Source organism: Perca fluviatilis, chromosome 4 (genome assembly GCF_010015445.1).
Source record: "Perca fluviatilis chromosome 4, GENO_Pfluv_1.0, whole genome shotgun sequence".
Taxonomy (NCBI): Eukaryota; Metazoa; Chordata; class Actinopteri; order Perciformes; family Percidae; genus Perca; species Perca fluviatilis.
The window spans coordinates 28,527,898-28,545,906 of record NC_053115.1 but is presented as its reverse complement, the minus strand read 5'-3'; the positions used below and the strand labels follow the sequence as shown (position 1 = coordinate 28,545,906).

At 40.7% G+C, this 18,009-nt stretch overlaps 1 protein-coding gene across 3 annotated transcripts in view; it reads left to right on the top strand.

Moving 5' to 3' along the window:
* arhgef10la (Rho guanine nucleotide exchange factor (GEF) 10-like a) overlaps positions 1 to 18,009 on the top strand; it is a 131,277-nt gene that overhangs the window by 2,147 nt on the left and 111,121 nt on the right. For all 3 annotated transcript variants that reach the window (XM_039797920.1, XM_039797922.1, XM_039797919.1), the window contains exons 2-3: positions 9,755 to 10,045; positions 12,515 to 12,542. In XM_039797920.1, coding sequence (XP_039653854.1) covers positions 12,515 to 12,542 — 28 coding nt within the window. In that variant the 5' untranslated portion in view covers positions 9,755 to 10,045. The remainder of the gene's footprint in view (positions 1 to 9,754; positions 10,046 to 12,514; positions 12,543 to 18,009) is intronic.

The window sequence follows — 18,009 nt, the reverse complement described above, 5'->3', positions numbered from 1 at the left end:
AATCAACACTTCAAATGTGACTTTCTGCTAAATATTTGATCTTAGTGTGGGTGAAATCTTAAAGTTATTGAGCCAGGGGCAAACACTGGACTTTGAAAGTGAGGCAGTTTTATTAAAAAGACAAAGTAAGACAGATGTTTTATACATTGGTCTGTTGGTCAGCTTACCCTTTATGTAAAGAAACAGCAGAAAAAAAGCATAATCTGTGCTATGATATATAAAAGAGGCATTCAACAGATTTCACACTAAAGGTAACTTCATTCATCATGGGGATAACTAAGCCGGTCAAACCAGTTTTATTACAGTTATTCTGCGGCTCTGGAGAAGCTGTGTCAAGTCTGAGATTCTTTCCAAATAACCATGATGACATGTCGGCTTGGGGTTGGAACCTGGAAGTGTGCAGTTTGAAAGGCGGGACATATACCAGACAGGGAGCGTTTAACTATTTGTTGCATCAGGGCAGGGTTTTCAAAGTCTGACATTGGGCCCTCCCCAGACAAAATTGAGACAACTGAGACCCCCCCCCCCCTAACATCTCCTGTCATTCGTGTCACACTGTGAGGTACAACTTGATTTTTTTGTCCCTATATGCAACATATCCATGTACAGTTATCTCTGGATTACTTTGACACCGAAAGAAAACCCCAAAACATGTTGATTCTGAGGCTAGATCCTGGTTATTGTTCCATGTGAGGCACAAAATCTCCAGCCGACCTCTCTTGTCAGCTCCGCAAAACTTTATGCTGAGTTGTACATTTTCAAAAATTATTAGTCGTGCTCTATGTGGTTGACGTTGGACGGTGATGGCATGTGGCTATGAGTCACTCATCAGGATGGGGAAATCAACTTGACTCGCCAGTCTTCTGCTGACTCTGCTAACCTTCTGCTAACCTCAGGCCGACTCTGGTCAGTGAAGTTATAACATGTAAACATCTGAGTAAACGAGGAGAAAAAGATGGAGAAGGTGAGCTCAAGCTAGCAGGACCATCTTTGCGGCCATCTCGTGACTGAGAGTCGCTCGTCAGGATTGGGGGACATCAACCCACCAGTCACCGGCTGACCTCGGCCTGGCCGCTCAAGGTTTTTAAATGTACAAATCACAGGAAACGCAGAGGAAAAGGTGAAGATGGCTATTAGCTATATATATATATATATATATATATATATATATATATAGCTACAGTACGAACCTGCGTCCATCTCCATCTCTACATCTGATGGGGCAAAGCCTGGAGCAATTGAACACCGACTGCCACTTCTCTGCTGGGCGTCCTGCTGGCTAGTGTGCTGGCGTTGGACGTAGAGGTGTTGAAATGAATCAAATAATCGATGCATCGAATCGTGGACGTGGACGATGCTGCATCGCTAATCGGCCGGGCCATAATCGATTATTCGTGTTTACAATTTAATGTATGCCTAACAACCTTTCTGTTTACATATTCTGGTATGTTTTGCACATTCAGGAAGTGCCATGTGCTCAGTGCTGTAGTTTTATGTATCCAATCTCTTTAGTATTAGAGCACTGCAGAATGTTTGGTTTTTGAAGCTATGAAAAGCTATGAATTAAAAATCCTACATGGCTTTAATAGAAAAATGTATTTGACGCATCGGGATGCATCAAGATATCGAATTGAATCGCTGACATGATAATCGTGATTGAATCGGGAGGTCAGTGAAGATTCCCACCTCTAGTCGGATGTGACAAATAAAATTTCATTAATTGATTGATTGATTGATGGATGTAAGGAGCATCTTTTTCTGGGATTTCTAAATGATGGACATCTGAGAGAATATCCTCGTAAAGTGCAGGTCACACTTCTTTAAAAAATATGTGTATTATTTCTGTTTGACTGAGCTATGACACTTTTTGATGCTTATTGCGGCAATCGGTGGTGTTTTAAAGTAGCTGCTGCTCTACCTGCTGACCGTGTTGATAAGTGGGCCAAAATGAGTGGGTCAAACTACGTAAAACAGAGGAGCATGCTCAGTGGCCAGACTGATCTCATTAAGTGGCGTATGTATGACACGCTAATTCGTATGCCATTTTGGCGTGTTATCAAGACGCATAATCGCTTTTTAGTGCGTTTATCAACGCCGTTCGGCCGCCATTGACCTACATTACGTGTGAATTTTCACCGTAGCTAGTAGTATGAAAGGACGTAAGTCCACGGATGGGTAAAACACAGGACTTTGACCCAGGAGAGCCGGGATCGTGTCCCGTGTGTGGTGTTTTTCAAACGTTTTTTTTATTTTTAATTTTTAAGCCTTCCCCAATGTTTCTTTCCTAAACCCAACCATTTATTGTTTTCCTAAGTGTGTGACGCTGGTCACCTTCATGTTTTTGTTGGTTTTGTTTGTGTTACTAAAGCCTTTCCCAATGTTCTTTTCCTAAACCCAACCTTATTTATTTTTTTTTATTTATTTTTTTTTGTTCTGGCGATATTACGGCACGTTTTCGCGTTTTCGTATGTTTACATCCGCTGTATACAGAGTAGACATACACGTGGATAGCTCAAAATGCGTACAGATCACACGCCATTTGGCAGGAAAGTGGCGTGTATGTTTACGCAAAGTCATGATGCCATGTTGCAGTGGCAGACTTCTGTCACTGACTACGTTTACAAGCTGTCAATTTTCGGGTTAGGGTCGGGTTAAGGTCACTATTCGTAATAACCCGTTTACATGCGTGAGCAGAGAGAGTTACTCCTACATGGAATTTGTAATCAATTGGCAATATCCCGACGTCAACGGCGACGCACGGTTAGCGTCTGGACGTAGCCTACGGACAACCTTAAGACGCAATAACTTTTCGGTCACCTTCTTATAAATCTCACTATCTCGGTACTTTCTGCCGTCAACAAAAGACATTATATTCATGGTTTTCACCACACTAATAAAGAAATTGGTTTCCTCCTCGCTCCAAAAGTGTGGTGCTGTGCTGCGTCTCGCCATGTTTACATCTACTTCTTGTTTACTTCCGGTATACTGCGCGCAGGTTTTCTGCATTGACATATATATAACTATATTATTATAGTATATAATTATTATTATAACTATGTTTTCTGGCGCATACAAGAAGTTCCTCTACTCAAAAGACCAAGATTCCTTGCGAATAGAACATGCGCAGAACACAAATCAATGTTCCTTTTGATGGAGATATGCCAATACGCGTTTACATGACCAAACTTTCGGGTTAGAAAAGGGGTAACCCAGGTAGCATATTCGGGTTTTTGCCAGTGTTTACGTGGCCGTGTGCGACCGGGTTATTGCTAATATTCCGGTTTTGAACGGGTTATTGGCTGCATGTAAACGTAGTCACTGTCATGCTCAACAGACAGGTTGAGGAGGTCCTTTGTCCCCAGGGCCATCCAACTCTTCAATGCTGCACAAAGGGGGAGGGGAGAAATTGACTTTTTAGCATGAGCCTGTCTCTCTCAGCCCCTACCATTATATCACTTTGTCTGCTGTACACCTGACTGTCTTATAGGCTATATTAGCCCTCCTACACACTCTGGTCATAACATCTACATCTTCTAACTTATTCCCTGTTATATATTGTTCTTAAAGTACATTATTTCTTTTCTTGTCAAGCAATTCTATTATGTTTACATTCTTGTCTTTTCATAGTCATAGTTAATATGTAATGATAAGCTATTGCACAGTTCAATCCCTGCACTGTTCACTTTTGCACTACCACCATTGCACACGCTCTACAATAGCACCTTATCATGCATAGCACCTTGCATCACATGGTCTTTGTAATCACTTAAAGTGCCCATATTATGAAAAAAACACTTTTTCTGGGATTTGGGGTGTTCTTTTGTGTCTCTGGTGCTTCCACACACATACAAACTTTGAAAAAAATCCATCCATGCTGTTTTGAGTGAGATACAGTTTCTGAATGTGTCCTGCTTTCAGTCTCCTAGTGAGCTGTTCAAAATCGGCCTCGGACTGTGACGTCACAGTCCGAAATGAGCTGGCTAACCACAACCGTTAGCTCGTTAGCATGCTAACCGTTAGCATTAGCATGCTAACGCTAATGCTAACGCTAGCATGCTACGTCGTTCTCAATAGCAAAGCACTGCTACAACACACACAAGTTCACCATAATCTACAAAAGAACTACTTACATGTGTGCCCTCATTTAGAAGTCTCCCAGCTAATCCTGCCTTGTAACTGACCAAAGTTGGAGAAACAGCCTTTCTTTTACTGTCTCTAGAGTTAGCTAGCTGACATGATCTACATCTAAGCAACTGAGCATGTGCGAGTGCAATCAAAGATAGTACAGAAGAAGAAGATGAAAAGAGGTCTCACTCTGTAGCTAAAACAGAAACCAGGTGAAAAGAGGATCTGCAGCAGTGAGAGAGAGCTGTGCAGTACAACAAAAATATGGTGCTTTTTGAAAATTAAACCATGTAAACCTATTCTGGTACAATCTTAAAATACAGTTATGAACCTGAAAATGAGCATAATATGGGCGCTTTAACAAATTGTTAACTCTTAAAATTTCTGTGAGTGATTTGTGTGTATGTGAGATATATGTGTGTTTGTTGTGTTATGGTTGTCTAAAGCTACTGGATGCCTAAAATTTCCCTCGGGATGAATAAAGTATCTATCCATCCATCCATCCATCCTAACATTTTTCAAACAGCATGCAGCTGTCCCTTTCACCTCACTCTGCCTCATGTCACTCCCTCTGCGCCACCCTAACCGTTAGAAAACCTCTGCATTAGGGGAAGTGTAGGATCCATTGCTTTTGGAACTTGACCCACACTAGGAACTAAAAAGTCAAGACATCTTGGCCTCTGTTGCAATGATTTTGACCATTCCTTTTTTCAGTCCGTCTTGTTACTCGCCAAACTTTATGGAAATGTAATTCTATATTGCCAGAGTACCCCTTTTTAATGTGTATCATGTGCAAAGGACAGAAATATCTATTGCGGATACAACAGATGACGGCCTATTCTATTGGACAACAACAAGACACCAATCAAGAATCAAGACACATTTGAGTAACTAATGACTTCCAGTCATTTTTACTGGCTGTTAGACTATTATTCTCCCCCACTAATAATGGTTTTGCACAATGGTGTAGCAGAAAATAAAAGTAGGTGGGCAGGGAAGAGACTGAGTGAGATTGGGTTTTGAAATCCAGAAACACTGACACAGAAAGGAAATTGACGTGCACGGCATTGATCAACAACCCAGCCGAGCCTCTGCAAATACAGCAGTCGCTTTGTGTAACAGGATCCATTAGTTATCTTTAACTTGTCATACACTGAAAAATAGTGAAAAAAAATGACATTGTTTCATTCTAACCTGGACATATCATTTGTTTTCTTAACAAACTAAAGCATAGTCAGATTTACACATTCAGGACGTTCTTATTCAGTTCAGTGTTTGTACATTACAGCACACATGAGTCCAGTACGCTATTGTGCTTTGAGCACAAATGCCAGATACTCCCACTGTGTCCTTGGCTAATGGAACACAATCAGCACATCACTGATGTTGTGGACGTTACTGGAGCTGCTCTCCACAGCAGAGGGCATGTGAAGGCCAGACTGAATGAATAATATGTCCCTGAATGTCTTTACGGTGGCAAACGGACAGCAGACCTAGGGGGAAGTATCTCAAATATGCATAGATAACCTTCGAATCATGTTGTGTTTACAGTGTGGTATGATATCCTCCAAATGGCCTTTGGCTCACAGTCTTCAGAAATTCATTTAAAGTGAAATTTAAAATATTCAAACCATTTTTAATATTTAATGCAATAGACTTCGCTTCCTCTGTGTTCTAAAAATCTTTATTTTTCCATGAATCCATGAAATCCAAAAATGTCTGTCAACAGCCTCCCACTCACTCAGATTGTTATGCCTTTTGACAGCAATAGAAATATATATTCCGTCTGTTCTCAAGGAGCTGTTTGCACTTCCTTAAATTGGCCCGGGTCACATTCGTATCTCTTGATAGGTAGTCCTCAGGGACGCTGAAGGAAAGCAGCGTCAGAGGCAGAAACGTCTCTGCCTGGCACTGTTTGTTGTTGTCAATGGTTCGCTGGCCTCTGATTGTCTGCTGAGTGTTTGGGTGCCATTTTTCGTTAAGAAAAAAGCCTTAAGTAGCAGTGCGCTCAGTGACTTTCTGTTAGATTTCCCAATGCTGTTTATTCAGTCGTCACCAGCTGCTGCTCTCTCTGCCATTGTCTTTTGACGTACCCGACTGCCACTGACCAATGGCTGTGCGGTTTGTCTGCAGTTGGTCAAACATAGCACTTTGTAAATCAGTGGCTCCAACTAAATCTGCAGATCTGCAGAATCCTTACAGAAAGTTTTGAATACAGTTAACTGGTTAGGAAACACGTTTTTGTTCTTTTTGTTTTGAAGCCCTATCATTTTTTTTTATTTATTTTTTTTTTACAAAAGGCAGCTGAGATGAAATCAGGCAACATAAGTCAGATGTCATGTACTGTATGTACCCACAAGATCCAACTCAGTAATTAACCCTGCTGTTTTCCACTGGTCGAATACATCAGAAATTTGAGTCTCTTTCAACCAAATTGCCCCCCCAAAAAAACCCACGGATGGTTACATACGACGCTCATCGCAGGTCAAATTTATTCAGTTCACTACTTTCATTGAATTTTGGGTGTTTTATTTAATTTTTATAGCATTTAAAAAAAACTATGAAATCTCTCTCTTTCTAAACCGTATCCTGACTAAACTGTGACAGTCTGTGATTATCCACTAAATGGTAACTATTTGTCAAAATAGTTAATAATTTCAGATTTTTTGAAAAAAAAAAAAAAAATGAGGTATCATTTCATATAAATGAGGTTTATTGATTATGAATTCCAAAAAAAAAAGTGTAAAACTAGCGGTAATAACTTGATGTTAGTGGTGAATCCTGTGGTAGTGGGGGAAAAAAAGCACACAAAAAAGGGAATCTTGAAAAAAAATTGCCAGAAACGAAAAAAAAAACAAAAGCGTCTAAAAAGGGTTAATTTTCATTTTTTTACCTTGGGAGTACAACAGGAAGACAACACAAGGAGGTAGGGGGGGACACCACTAAATTATAACACTAAATAAAAAAAAAATTTAAAACACCACTAAATAATACAAAAAAAATAAAAAACCACCACTAAATAAGTAAAAAAACCACCACTAAATATTCTAATCCAACCGCTAAATTTGAAACAAGACATTTTTGAGGTTTTCACTCCGAATGCACCCTGCGCATGTGTGACTACCGAGGATCACCCATGAAAAGTGTACGCACACCTCACTTTCCTCTATTCACATACAACATCCCCTCTACTCATTAGCACATTTGGTACACAGCGGGAGAGTTTTCAAAGCGCTATGTAGGTCAGCGACAGGGTGTGTAGGAGTTGGTTTCATCTCCATTCTGTGATGTATCTTATTTTTCCCTCAAGAATAGCTTTCACGCAGCTCCGCTCCCGGGCCTCTTTGTTTTTCTAAGCTGAAATGTGTTTGATGGCTTGTCCAAACGCCTTCCCCCTCACAGAAAGTTCGCTCCGAATACCTGTCGTATTGATTCTGAGGAAGGGTTAAAATCTTTTTTCAGTTTTTTTATTAGTGCTATCAACCTGAACTTTTTATTCACGACACCAGCTGTCTGGTTGATTGTAATGTAGTGTAAATATCAATTACATTTCAGGGCGCTCCCATGCTTGCTCAAACCAAATTCACTCTAGTGAACAATCGAGAATGATTCTCAGTCAGCATGTCCTTCGTACGTACTTTCCGTGGAAGTAGAGTGGGAATTTCTTTCATTAACGTTTTACACTTATGGTTTCTATAACATTCATTAAAAGAAGATGCTGCTTTCTCCTGACAAAATCATCCTTTTTTTTCTCCCCCCACGCGTTATATGAGCTATACCATAGACTGCACGGCCCAAATGACCTAATCAGTACTCCAGTGACGAATGTAGAAACAATGCTTTCTGACAGAAGTTTTTTTTCTTTTTTTTTTTTTCCTCCACAAAAGAGTCATTGTTGATTTGAGCAATGAGTGGGCCAAATGGAAAAAAAAAAAAACTGTGCTTGTGGTACAGAAGGGATGGCTGGGTCCAAAGGCTGCAGTGGCATAGCGTTCTCGTAAACACGCAGAGAACCGAAAAGCAAACGTGCACCTATAACATAACTTTTTTTTATTTCACATTATGGTGGTAATTCAGGATTCAGAGCCATCTCTGTTCCTTAACCACACGGTGTTAACAAACATCATGCCCAATTCAGCTGTCAGCAAGCAGTAGTAAAAGATAACGAGAGCTGTAAATGACATCGTGACAGCCCTTGTGTCCAGGTTAAACAACAAGTGCTGACAATGAATTTTACAGCCAGCCCGCGTTCAGCTGCCTCCGCTCCATGCTCTCATTTTCCCAAAGGAGCCCGACAAACTGCCCCATCAGGCCCGAGAATGTTCCAGCATTGGAAGCAGTTCGGTGCTAATCAAAATGCAATGCAGATGCCGAGTTCATTGAGTGGTACACTAACATGCACAGAAACGGAGTGTATGTCATAGAAACTCCCCCCATTGTGTAATAATGAAACTATTACTGCGTGCGACAATTTAATACCTTAAGGGCATGTGTGTCATGGAAGATTTCCATTTTATTTTGAAAATATGCTAACACAACAAGGCTTATTTCCATAAAGAGTTACAGCCGACAATTTAAATGCCCGGCTATTTGTAGAGGAAAGTACCATGGGTCCAAAATCAGTGTGAAACATATTATGTGTTTGCAAATATGTTATGCCTGTATTGATTTTTCATGACTTTTAAATTAATTTCTAAAATGTGTTTTCTGCTGCCATACCAGCTTTCATTTGACGAGACATGATGGAATTAGCCTCTCAGATAATTGAGGTCTGTAATGTAAGGGCAGATGTTTTCATCAGTGGGTGTGTTGATATCTTAATGAATCTGCCACTAAGCCTCGTCGGACTCTTTGATTTAACTAACGGCCTTTCTTATGGCCATATGTCATCTTTATAGTGCTCTCTCTCTCTCTCTCTCTCTCTCTCTCTCTCTCTCTCTCTCTCTCTCTCTCTCTCTCTGCACCAAGGCTACATTACTTTTTATTTTATACTTTATTACAATTTTATTTCATTTATTTAGTCAAGTAGTTGCTCAATGTATGGTGTTTTAAACACTGCAAGAAATGTACACACTTCTCCAAGTACTGAAGAACAAAAGTCTGAGAATTTCAGTCTAACCTTTTGTTGTGAGCACGCTAGGGTTAACAGTTTATTTCAGGTCAGTGTTATTAAGTACAACAATGATTTTTATCTAAGGTGGTTTACATACAGCTGTTTTTGTTAAGCGGCTTTGCTGTCTTATGAAGAGCACAAGACATTCCAATCCTTCAGTCCATTTCAATATTTTTACCTTTATCCAAATCATTTATCTTATATGAAGGGTGAAAGTTGAAACTACACTGCCAGTAGCACATTAAGGCTTAAGCAATAACTCCTTAGTCCATAGCTTATTATCAGATGCAGGAGAAAAGGCTGGTTACAACATGATTGCATTATTTCAAAGCTTACAAATCCCTAAAGAAAAATATATAATACACATTATCTTAACTTTATTATTCAGTGTCTCTGATTATGTGGTGTCACATCACATAATTTTTCATCATACCGGTATGTGTCACTTTCAAATCAAATGGTGGACATCTCATTTTAGAACAAACTATTTACACTTGAATTTGCTTTCTCTTTCAGGGATTATGTCTACTGTGATGTCTCAACGGCAACCACCAAAAGAGGATGAAGAGGAGGAAGATGAGGAGCAAGGGGAAGAGTTTTCGTTTGAGGACAGTGAGGATGAGGAGAACAGTAAAGGGATCACCTCTGACTCTGCTAGATCTGTCCAGTTGTCGAAAAAGGAGGAGAGTGAGACATCGGGCAGTGTCTCACAAACAGGCACAGACTGCACACAACTTCTTACACTTGCGCCTCCTGCTGGACAGGAGGGCGTCCTCCCCAAGGATGTAGCTTCAATTTCTACTGCAGGTAACACCTTTTCTGGAATAATCTATATATTTTTTAAATGGGTGCTAGCCGATCTTGATTGTTCTTCTGTAGATAGATGATAGAGCTCAGTTGGTTCAGCTGTTTAGAACCATCTTAAAGTGATTAACTTTGGTGGGAAATGTCGGCTACTTAGCTAGATCATTCAGCCAGCGGGCTGCAAAATTACGAATCCCTATGATCCCACCATGGCCACGCCAAGACCCGCCCTACGAAGCGGCTCGATTGGTTGGGGTTAGGCGTTTGACCTCGAGTGGTTAAGGTTAGGATAGCCGATTGGTCAGGGGATAGGACCTTAACAAATAGGGATACGTTACCTTGCGTAAGCATGGACGCCTGGCCAATACATGCTATTGAAGGGCGGGTCTTGGCGTGGCCATAGTGGGATTCGTAATATCGCCCACGGTTGGGGTATTTCTGAACTACTGACGGCGGCTAGCTTAGCCTCAGTGACTAACCCCGCGGGGTTCACACACCTGAACAAAACCAAAGTTTGTGATTAACGTTACCTGAATCTTGGCAGTGACTTGCTAGCCAGCAGATAAACAGTGTAAATAACCGCACGGCGACCTACACACACCTGCAGCCCCTGCACCGTAAGCTAGCAACTGCGCTAAATTAGCCTGTAACGTTGGTTAGTGGGAGTTTTTTGATGTTGTAGCCTAGCAAGATCATAGAGGTGGAATTGTTTGTGCGTTAACGTTACGTACTTTACGTAAAACATTTTTGTAATGATATAATGAATCATATTGGCAAAAACTTTACCAGGTTATTATTTGTTTTGGAATTAAATTCCAATATGAAAAGTACGGTAAGTAGGCGAACTAATAACTCTAGCTAGATGCTAAATAAATGTAAGTGGAGTGAAAAGCACAATGAGTGAGGTAGGACTATAAGTGGAGTAGAAATACAAAGTAGCTTAAAATGGACAAAAAGAATAAAATAAAACAAAGGTGTGAAATTGTCTTTGGCCTATCTGGCTAATTGGGGAATACTGGATCCAAGAAATTGAATACAATTACAGTACATGAGTAGCTATTACATGTTATTTTCCATCACTGCTGATGGGTGTGGACTTTGACAGTTTGACACCATCTGGCTTAAATTAACTAACTTTAACCATTTTGTTATTGTACAGAGTAGACACGGGATAGTGGTAAAAGTTACTGTACCAAAACTCACATTCTTCATCCTCTCCACATGCGTGCTGTCATCAAACATCTGCTGGGCATATCACTGAACCACTACCAGTCAGTGTTCAATAAGCTGTATTTGATAAAATGACTCTAAGATTGTATGTTGCATCGTAAGTAAATGTATCCGATCAGTTTCCCATAGCCGCACGCTGTGTGAGTGACTTCAGCTTGTATGTGGTTTACATCGCTCCTTAACAGGATTTAATTATTGCCTCAGGCAGACAGAACAGAGTTAATTTCCCCCTTAAATGGATGAAGTTATGTATTAAGTATGATATATTTATAACCTGGCTAACATTGCCAAACTGGCCCTGATAATTACATGCCAGGATAAAGAGATTTAGGTCTTGGAGAAGTTCTGTTGGACAAAGTGAAGCTATTAATGCTTAATTAAAAAGGTTTTTACTAAGTCTATGTGTGGTAATCCGTTAAGTGGGCAGTGGAGATGCGTAGGGGAATTCTGGGCGTTGATAACGTGTAGTGGAGGTCTGTTTCTGTTATGTAATCGGGGGGCTGAGAGCAGCTGAGATTCAGATCCCTCCCTCACCAGATGACATTAGTTTACATGGTGGAAAAAAAAACAAAGGAAATTGATCATGACATTTGTTTAACAGCACTTTCCTTACATAGATACACCTACATTGCTGTGAAAATACAGTACAACCTTAAGGCCTGCATGATATGAAGAAAATATGCGATAATGTTTCTGAATAGAAAGCGGCATTGGCCTACTTGCGATAAATAACCAGATATCAAACTGTACTCAGTTCTGCCTTTCTGCTGCTCTCAGTAAATACAACAAATTGCTTGAAATCATTTATTGAACATTGAACTGAACACAAAAGCACCCAATAAAAAAAAGAATGATAAAAGTTACATTTTAAAAAGCAGTTTTTTACTGATACTCTATTTCAACAAACTCTCAAAATACTTGAGTGCAATATCGCAAACTTTTGCGATGTGTTTGTAGCATATGTTGACATTGCGATGTTAATAAAAAACTGTGTTGTGCAGCTCCATCAACCATGCTTAATTGTCATTGTAACTACCTTACACCATCTGTTTAATTATTTCAGACTTAGGTGTCCTCCATGTAAGCAAGTGTGATTTAGTTTTGACAGACATAGGTAATAACAACACACAGTCACAGTCCTTCAAGCTGTTTTTTTTTTTTTTTTTTTTTTTTTGGACAAATATGTGCTTCCTTTGCTTTGGAATAGTTGTCTCATGGTTGCTGTTTTCCTCATTTTGACAGATGTTCCAGTTAATGAGTCACCCAGCGGGTAAGTTGCCTTTTGATTATTACAGTATGGGGAAAATGACTAAAGGGCGGTGGAGAAAGTAAACTCAACTTAACGCCACATCAGTGTTATGTCATTATGTCTGAGATAATGTCATGCTTACACTCCATCCAAACACGCCACAGTGGGTATGAGATACTGTGATGGTACGCCGCATCTGTTTGTTCAACATTTAGATGCCAGATGGCATGTCACACCTACAGTGACAAGTGGTAATGTCGAGAATAAAGTAATGTTGCTGATACAATCTTAGACGGAAATCACAAGATTGCCTAATTCATGATGATGCACACAGTATAATATGATGATCCTTGCTTATACTCTATTATGTATGTTGTGTCAAGATGAACTTAATTTAAAAGGTCAGTTCACCCAAGCAGAAAAAACTAATCTTTCCATGTAACCCTTGTGGTACTGTTTTGTAGCCATGCAAACAGTGTTGGTGTTCTTTATCTTTATTTTATTTGACAGGAACAGTGCATATTAATAAACATGTCTGTAAATATGCCAGATTTAGCCAAAGGGCTACTATTTTATATTAATGAACGTCCGTTACATTCAAGCCGTTGCCAAATGAGTTGATGCAAAGCTAATTAAGACTGATCGGCTCCACACAATTCTCTCTGTATTTCTCAGTTTGGCTCGGTTTACAAAACGGTGTAGTCCGGCGACTTTCGCACGAAGCAGCTTGAGTGATGCGTTTTAAGTCCCCACTAATAAAGGACAACAGCAACAGTCAGCTTTGGAGGAAAAGAGGACATCATAATTACAAGATAATGGACTCTTCTGAAGAGTCCATCATGTTTTTTAGTTTTTTTAATTCTCCCTGTCCTTGTTTATTTGACAGGTTAAACTACTAGCAACTGCGTGGAGGAGGGGTGGGGGTGCTGCGTGATCACTGAAGGCTTGTGTCATGTGGACGCGCTGACAGTGTTGATGTCATTACTTAGAATTCCTCATGGGGGAGACAGAAACTACACACTATAGCTTTACACTGCAGTCTCAATACAGTTCTGGCTGCGTTGATGTATTAATGAAATGACTCTAACCCCTGGTGCAGTCAGAAAACATCTTTTGTACACTCAAGAAGACAGTTTGCTTCAAGGCCTCAGCCCAGTGAATAATAATGTGATAGTTTATTGATTCCTCTAAATCAACTCTCATCTTTTTGCCTGCCCTCCTCCACGGGGAGGTCTGCAGTCAAAGTCACCTTGAATCGGCAGCCATTTAATGCCTTAAAGGTTCAATTGGTAACTTTTATGAAAATTAACTTTTGTCATATTTGCCCAAACTGTCACTATATCCTGACTGTAGTACATAAATCAGATAATCTGTGAAAATATCACGTTCCTCTGCCTCGACGGTGCTCCTAATGGCATAAGGAGACCAACCAATCAGAGCCCCGGTATCTCTAACGCAGTGTCAGTTACATCATCATTACCGCATTGCCTTTTTCTCGCCTCATATGTTTTCAGAAACATATTTTTTACTGTTTAGCTGTAAAATGAGAAAGCTTGCTCCAGCCGGTCGGCCGTTGGGCGGTGCTTGGTTTTGGCTGGACTTGGTCACAAACCTTCTCATTTCACAGCTAAACCAGTGCCTGAAATGGGCCAGGACACACCAGTATCGAGTACTTCTGATTTCTTGAGTGTTATTAAAAGGCTGATATTTATACCAAAATAGGCTATATAAATATATAGGCTAATAAATCATGATTTATTGGGACAAACCAAGCAATTCTATGTACAATTGGACATTCAGCACCCCCATTTAGCCCAAATGGAATTATCCAAGTTTGACAGTTTGACCGCAGTCCACGAGCTGTCAACAGGCTTGTTCGATATGAACTGCGCCTCGCCTGTAAAGTGGACGAGGGCAGGCGGCAGCAGCAGAGGGCGGTGACAAAAATCCGCTGTCAAGTCGGACAGTTTCCAGCTGTTTCCAGCAGCCTTCAGGCTGAAGAGGAAGTCACAGAAACACTGTGGTCCGATTCCGATTTAATAAAATGTTATCAGACCCATATATCAGCTTGTACACGGTCTCCATTTGTTTTAATTATGACAGAGTAGCTCTCAAAATGCTCTACATGCGATCTGTTGCTGATTTTAATTAACAACAGACTGTAGATGATCTGTAATCTGAACGGATTTAGTCTCTCTGACTTCTAAACGTCACTATCAGCCTCACAACATGTGTTCTGTACAGAATAAGCCTTTAAATCAGACAAATGGCAGTTAAAATCCCTCCAATTCAAAAACAATAACAAGTTTATATAAAACGTCATCATGTTGAGTCGATTCTGAACCAATCGGCTGTTCGATCAGCTGAGAGGCCGGCGTTTCCCAGCATGCCCTGGGTCCGCTTGGGTCTAGCAGTCGGTGAAAAGCAACTGCGCTCACGTGTTCATGATGTCAGATCAAGTCGGACACAAATCTAACCGGCACGCATTGGGCGGCGAGCGCCTGGGATCGATTCTGCGCAGACCTGGCTCATCTCGAACGAGCGTACTGACGCTGGGTTAGAGACTCCTCCGCTCTGATTGGTTGTTTTCCTACGGGCACGGTGGGAACTTGCAATTGCCATTAGGAGCAGTAGGGGGAGGCAGAGGAACATGTTTTTTTTCACAGATTATCTGTCTCGTGTACTACTGTCAGGATAATGACAGTTTCAATAAATATGACAATAACTTATTTTTAATTTTTTTTATAAAAGTTACCATCTGGATCTTTAAGTGGAATCTCACCAGTCTGTATTAAAGAAAATGAAATCAACACTGAAGTTTCTGGCATGAAAAGCTTACAACATCTTCATACAGGGGAGGCACATTTACATGTGAACTGCTAGAACCACCAGATAGCGGTAACCTTACTAAAGTAGTTCAGAGACACATGAAAATATAATGTACTACACACATTTTTCCTTGCTTGTTTAACATTATGAGATTTACTATATTGTTCTAGGCCAGGGGTCTTCAACTTTTTTTAAGCCAAGGAACCCTTAACTAAGAGAGAAATGGAGCAGGGACCACCTACTACATATATTGTATAAAATGAAGTTGCATATTAAACAGGAGCTACAATAAAGTGTGGGCGGCCTAAAGCAGAAATAGATATATTTTGAATGCATAGAATACTAAGCTATTAAAATAAAAATTATGATGATTTTATAAATTATGTTTTAATGTTAAAACATACATGTGGCACAGTGCATTATTTGGATTAGTTGTATCTGTGGATGGCTACCTTAGTGACTACCTAACCTACAGTATAGGCCAGTAAGCCTATCGTAAATTTTTTTCTCACAAATAGGCTGATTTTATATTTGCTAAAAATATGTTGGATGCATGTTAAGACATTTTGATTCTTGAAAAAACTTTGAGGACCCCCTAGGGCTCCCTTGCCCCCTGTTGAAGATCTCTGCTCTAGGCTAAAAACATACCATAGAAAATATTCGCAAACACTCTTTGGTCTCTTCGGATCTTATCAGAATCCTCCCTCTCCAGCCTCTCTGGCCTGCATGATGAAGCCACGCAGGGGCCCTGATTTTGTAGAGGCCCCCCCACCTGTGCTTCTGCTGTAGGAAGTGTGTGTGCTCAAAAAAACACCCTCTACTAATAGCAGACTTAAGGGTTCAGATTCCTGTGGGCTTTCCTGTGCTGAAAAGAGGGGGCCTGTATTCCTGCAAGTGGGCGCTTGTGTGCATGTGTCTGTACATTATATGTTTGTGATGTGTGCATTGTGTGTGTGTGTGTGTGTGTGTGTGTGTGTGTGTGTGTGTGTGTGTGTGTGTGCGCGTGCACTATGGAGTCACAGGGAGGTCTTGGCAATTTCTCATGCGGTGGGGTTTTCTGCTGAGTGCACATTTCCACGTTGGTATAGTCAATAGTCTGCCTTTTTTAAAGAGGAGCTATCAATAGCACTTTCCACCATCAAGGTGTTAAGCCTGTCAGCACGTCCACCTGATGGATCCGTCAGCAGTTTTAGGATAATATTGCCAAAATTACGTTTAGATTTTTCTATTGCAGACATGTGGGGTTATCTTTACACTGCAATGACAGCACATCAGCTCGTTACAGCTATTAAGCTCAAGGCAGCATTTCTCTCCTGTGAGTTTTATGTGTGTTTGATGCCAGCATTTACTTCTGATTTCACTTTTTACCCCCTTGACAGATAGTTTTCATTAAACGCATTGCACAGAACCTCGGCAATAAATAGATTAACACAAAAGATACCGTGACAACGTGACAGTAAATGCTTCTGTTTTATGTGCACAGAGCTCTAGCGTTAGAAAGTATAACCCCCCCTATCAAACTTACTTTTTTTGTTTAGTCCAACTTGTTGCCCTTTTGCAGCCTTGCAGAACTTTAGACTTTTGCCCTTGTAAAAAAAACAAAAAACTCATCCAATGTAGCTTACAGAACACATTTATTTTTCACACCTACTTATTTTTTTTTTTTTTGAAGACCCCCCCTCACCTCGTTGTACTCGCCTCAGTTGAATGTGCTGTGAAAGCGAAATAAAAGTGTTAAAAACAAAATGTGAATACAACTACAACGGGAAGCCACGAACCACACACTTAGAGTGCTGTCTATAATTCAGAGTCTGTCATGATGTACAGAAGAACTTCAGTACCACCGGCTGCATTGCGGGGAACGGTTCAAAGTGGGGAGTGAGCCGTTTGTTTGTGGTGGAGATTTTAGAACCTGGGGACACGTAGAGCTTCATCAGTATGGCCCGCACAATGCTCGTGCAGTTGAAAGTGATAGCTATGCTCAAGAGTAACCAGGGGGCAGAACAGGTGGAGCTATGGCAGGTTGTACTGTCCTGGCACAGAGGCTGAAGGGAATGGAAACAGATGGAAGCGGTGAGATTTGCATTCAGTCGGCCTCTGCTTTAGGCTGTGTTCGGCCCCGGGCTATGTCATTTGCATTGACAAATTATTCCCGCTTCTCTCCTTGAGCTGTATGACTCACTAGGGCTTATAGGGACTGATAAGTTGTGAAGGGGTGCGCAAAGATACGCCTGGATCGATAGCCACACTGCTCAAATCACTCACGGCTGACATGAATGCATGCAACCAACGCAGACAAAGCTGTACTCCGCTATTGTTCTGGCTCCGCTCTATTTCTTTTCCACACGAGCAATCTTAATGACAAGAGATCAGTTTATCGTAAGACATTTGTTGACAAATAGCTCGTTGTTTTGTTTTTATGTGGGCGGAGATCATTTTTGTTCCTTTTTTAGATTGAGATGAACGATCCAGCGTCACAGAGAATGCAGCGGCGTAATACTTTACAGGCTTTTGCAGCTTGATGCCACCGCACAACCAAATGTCTACTATCAGTAGCTCTGATAGAACATGTTGGCAGGGCATTGCATCTACTTCCAGATGGGCAGGTGGGCATTTATAGCACAACAGGGAGAGCATGGCTCAAACACGACCAGAACTA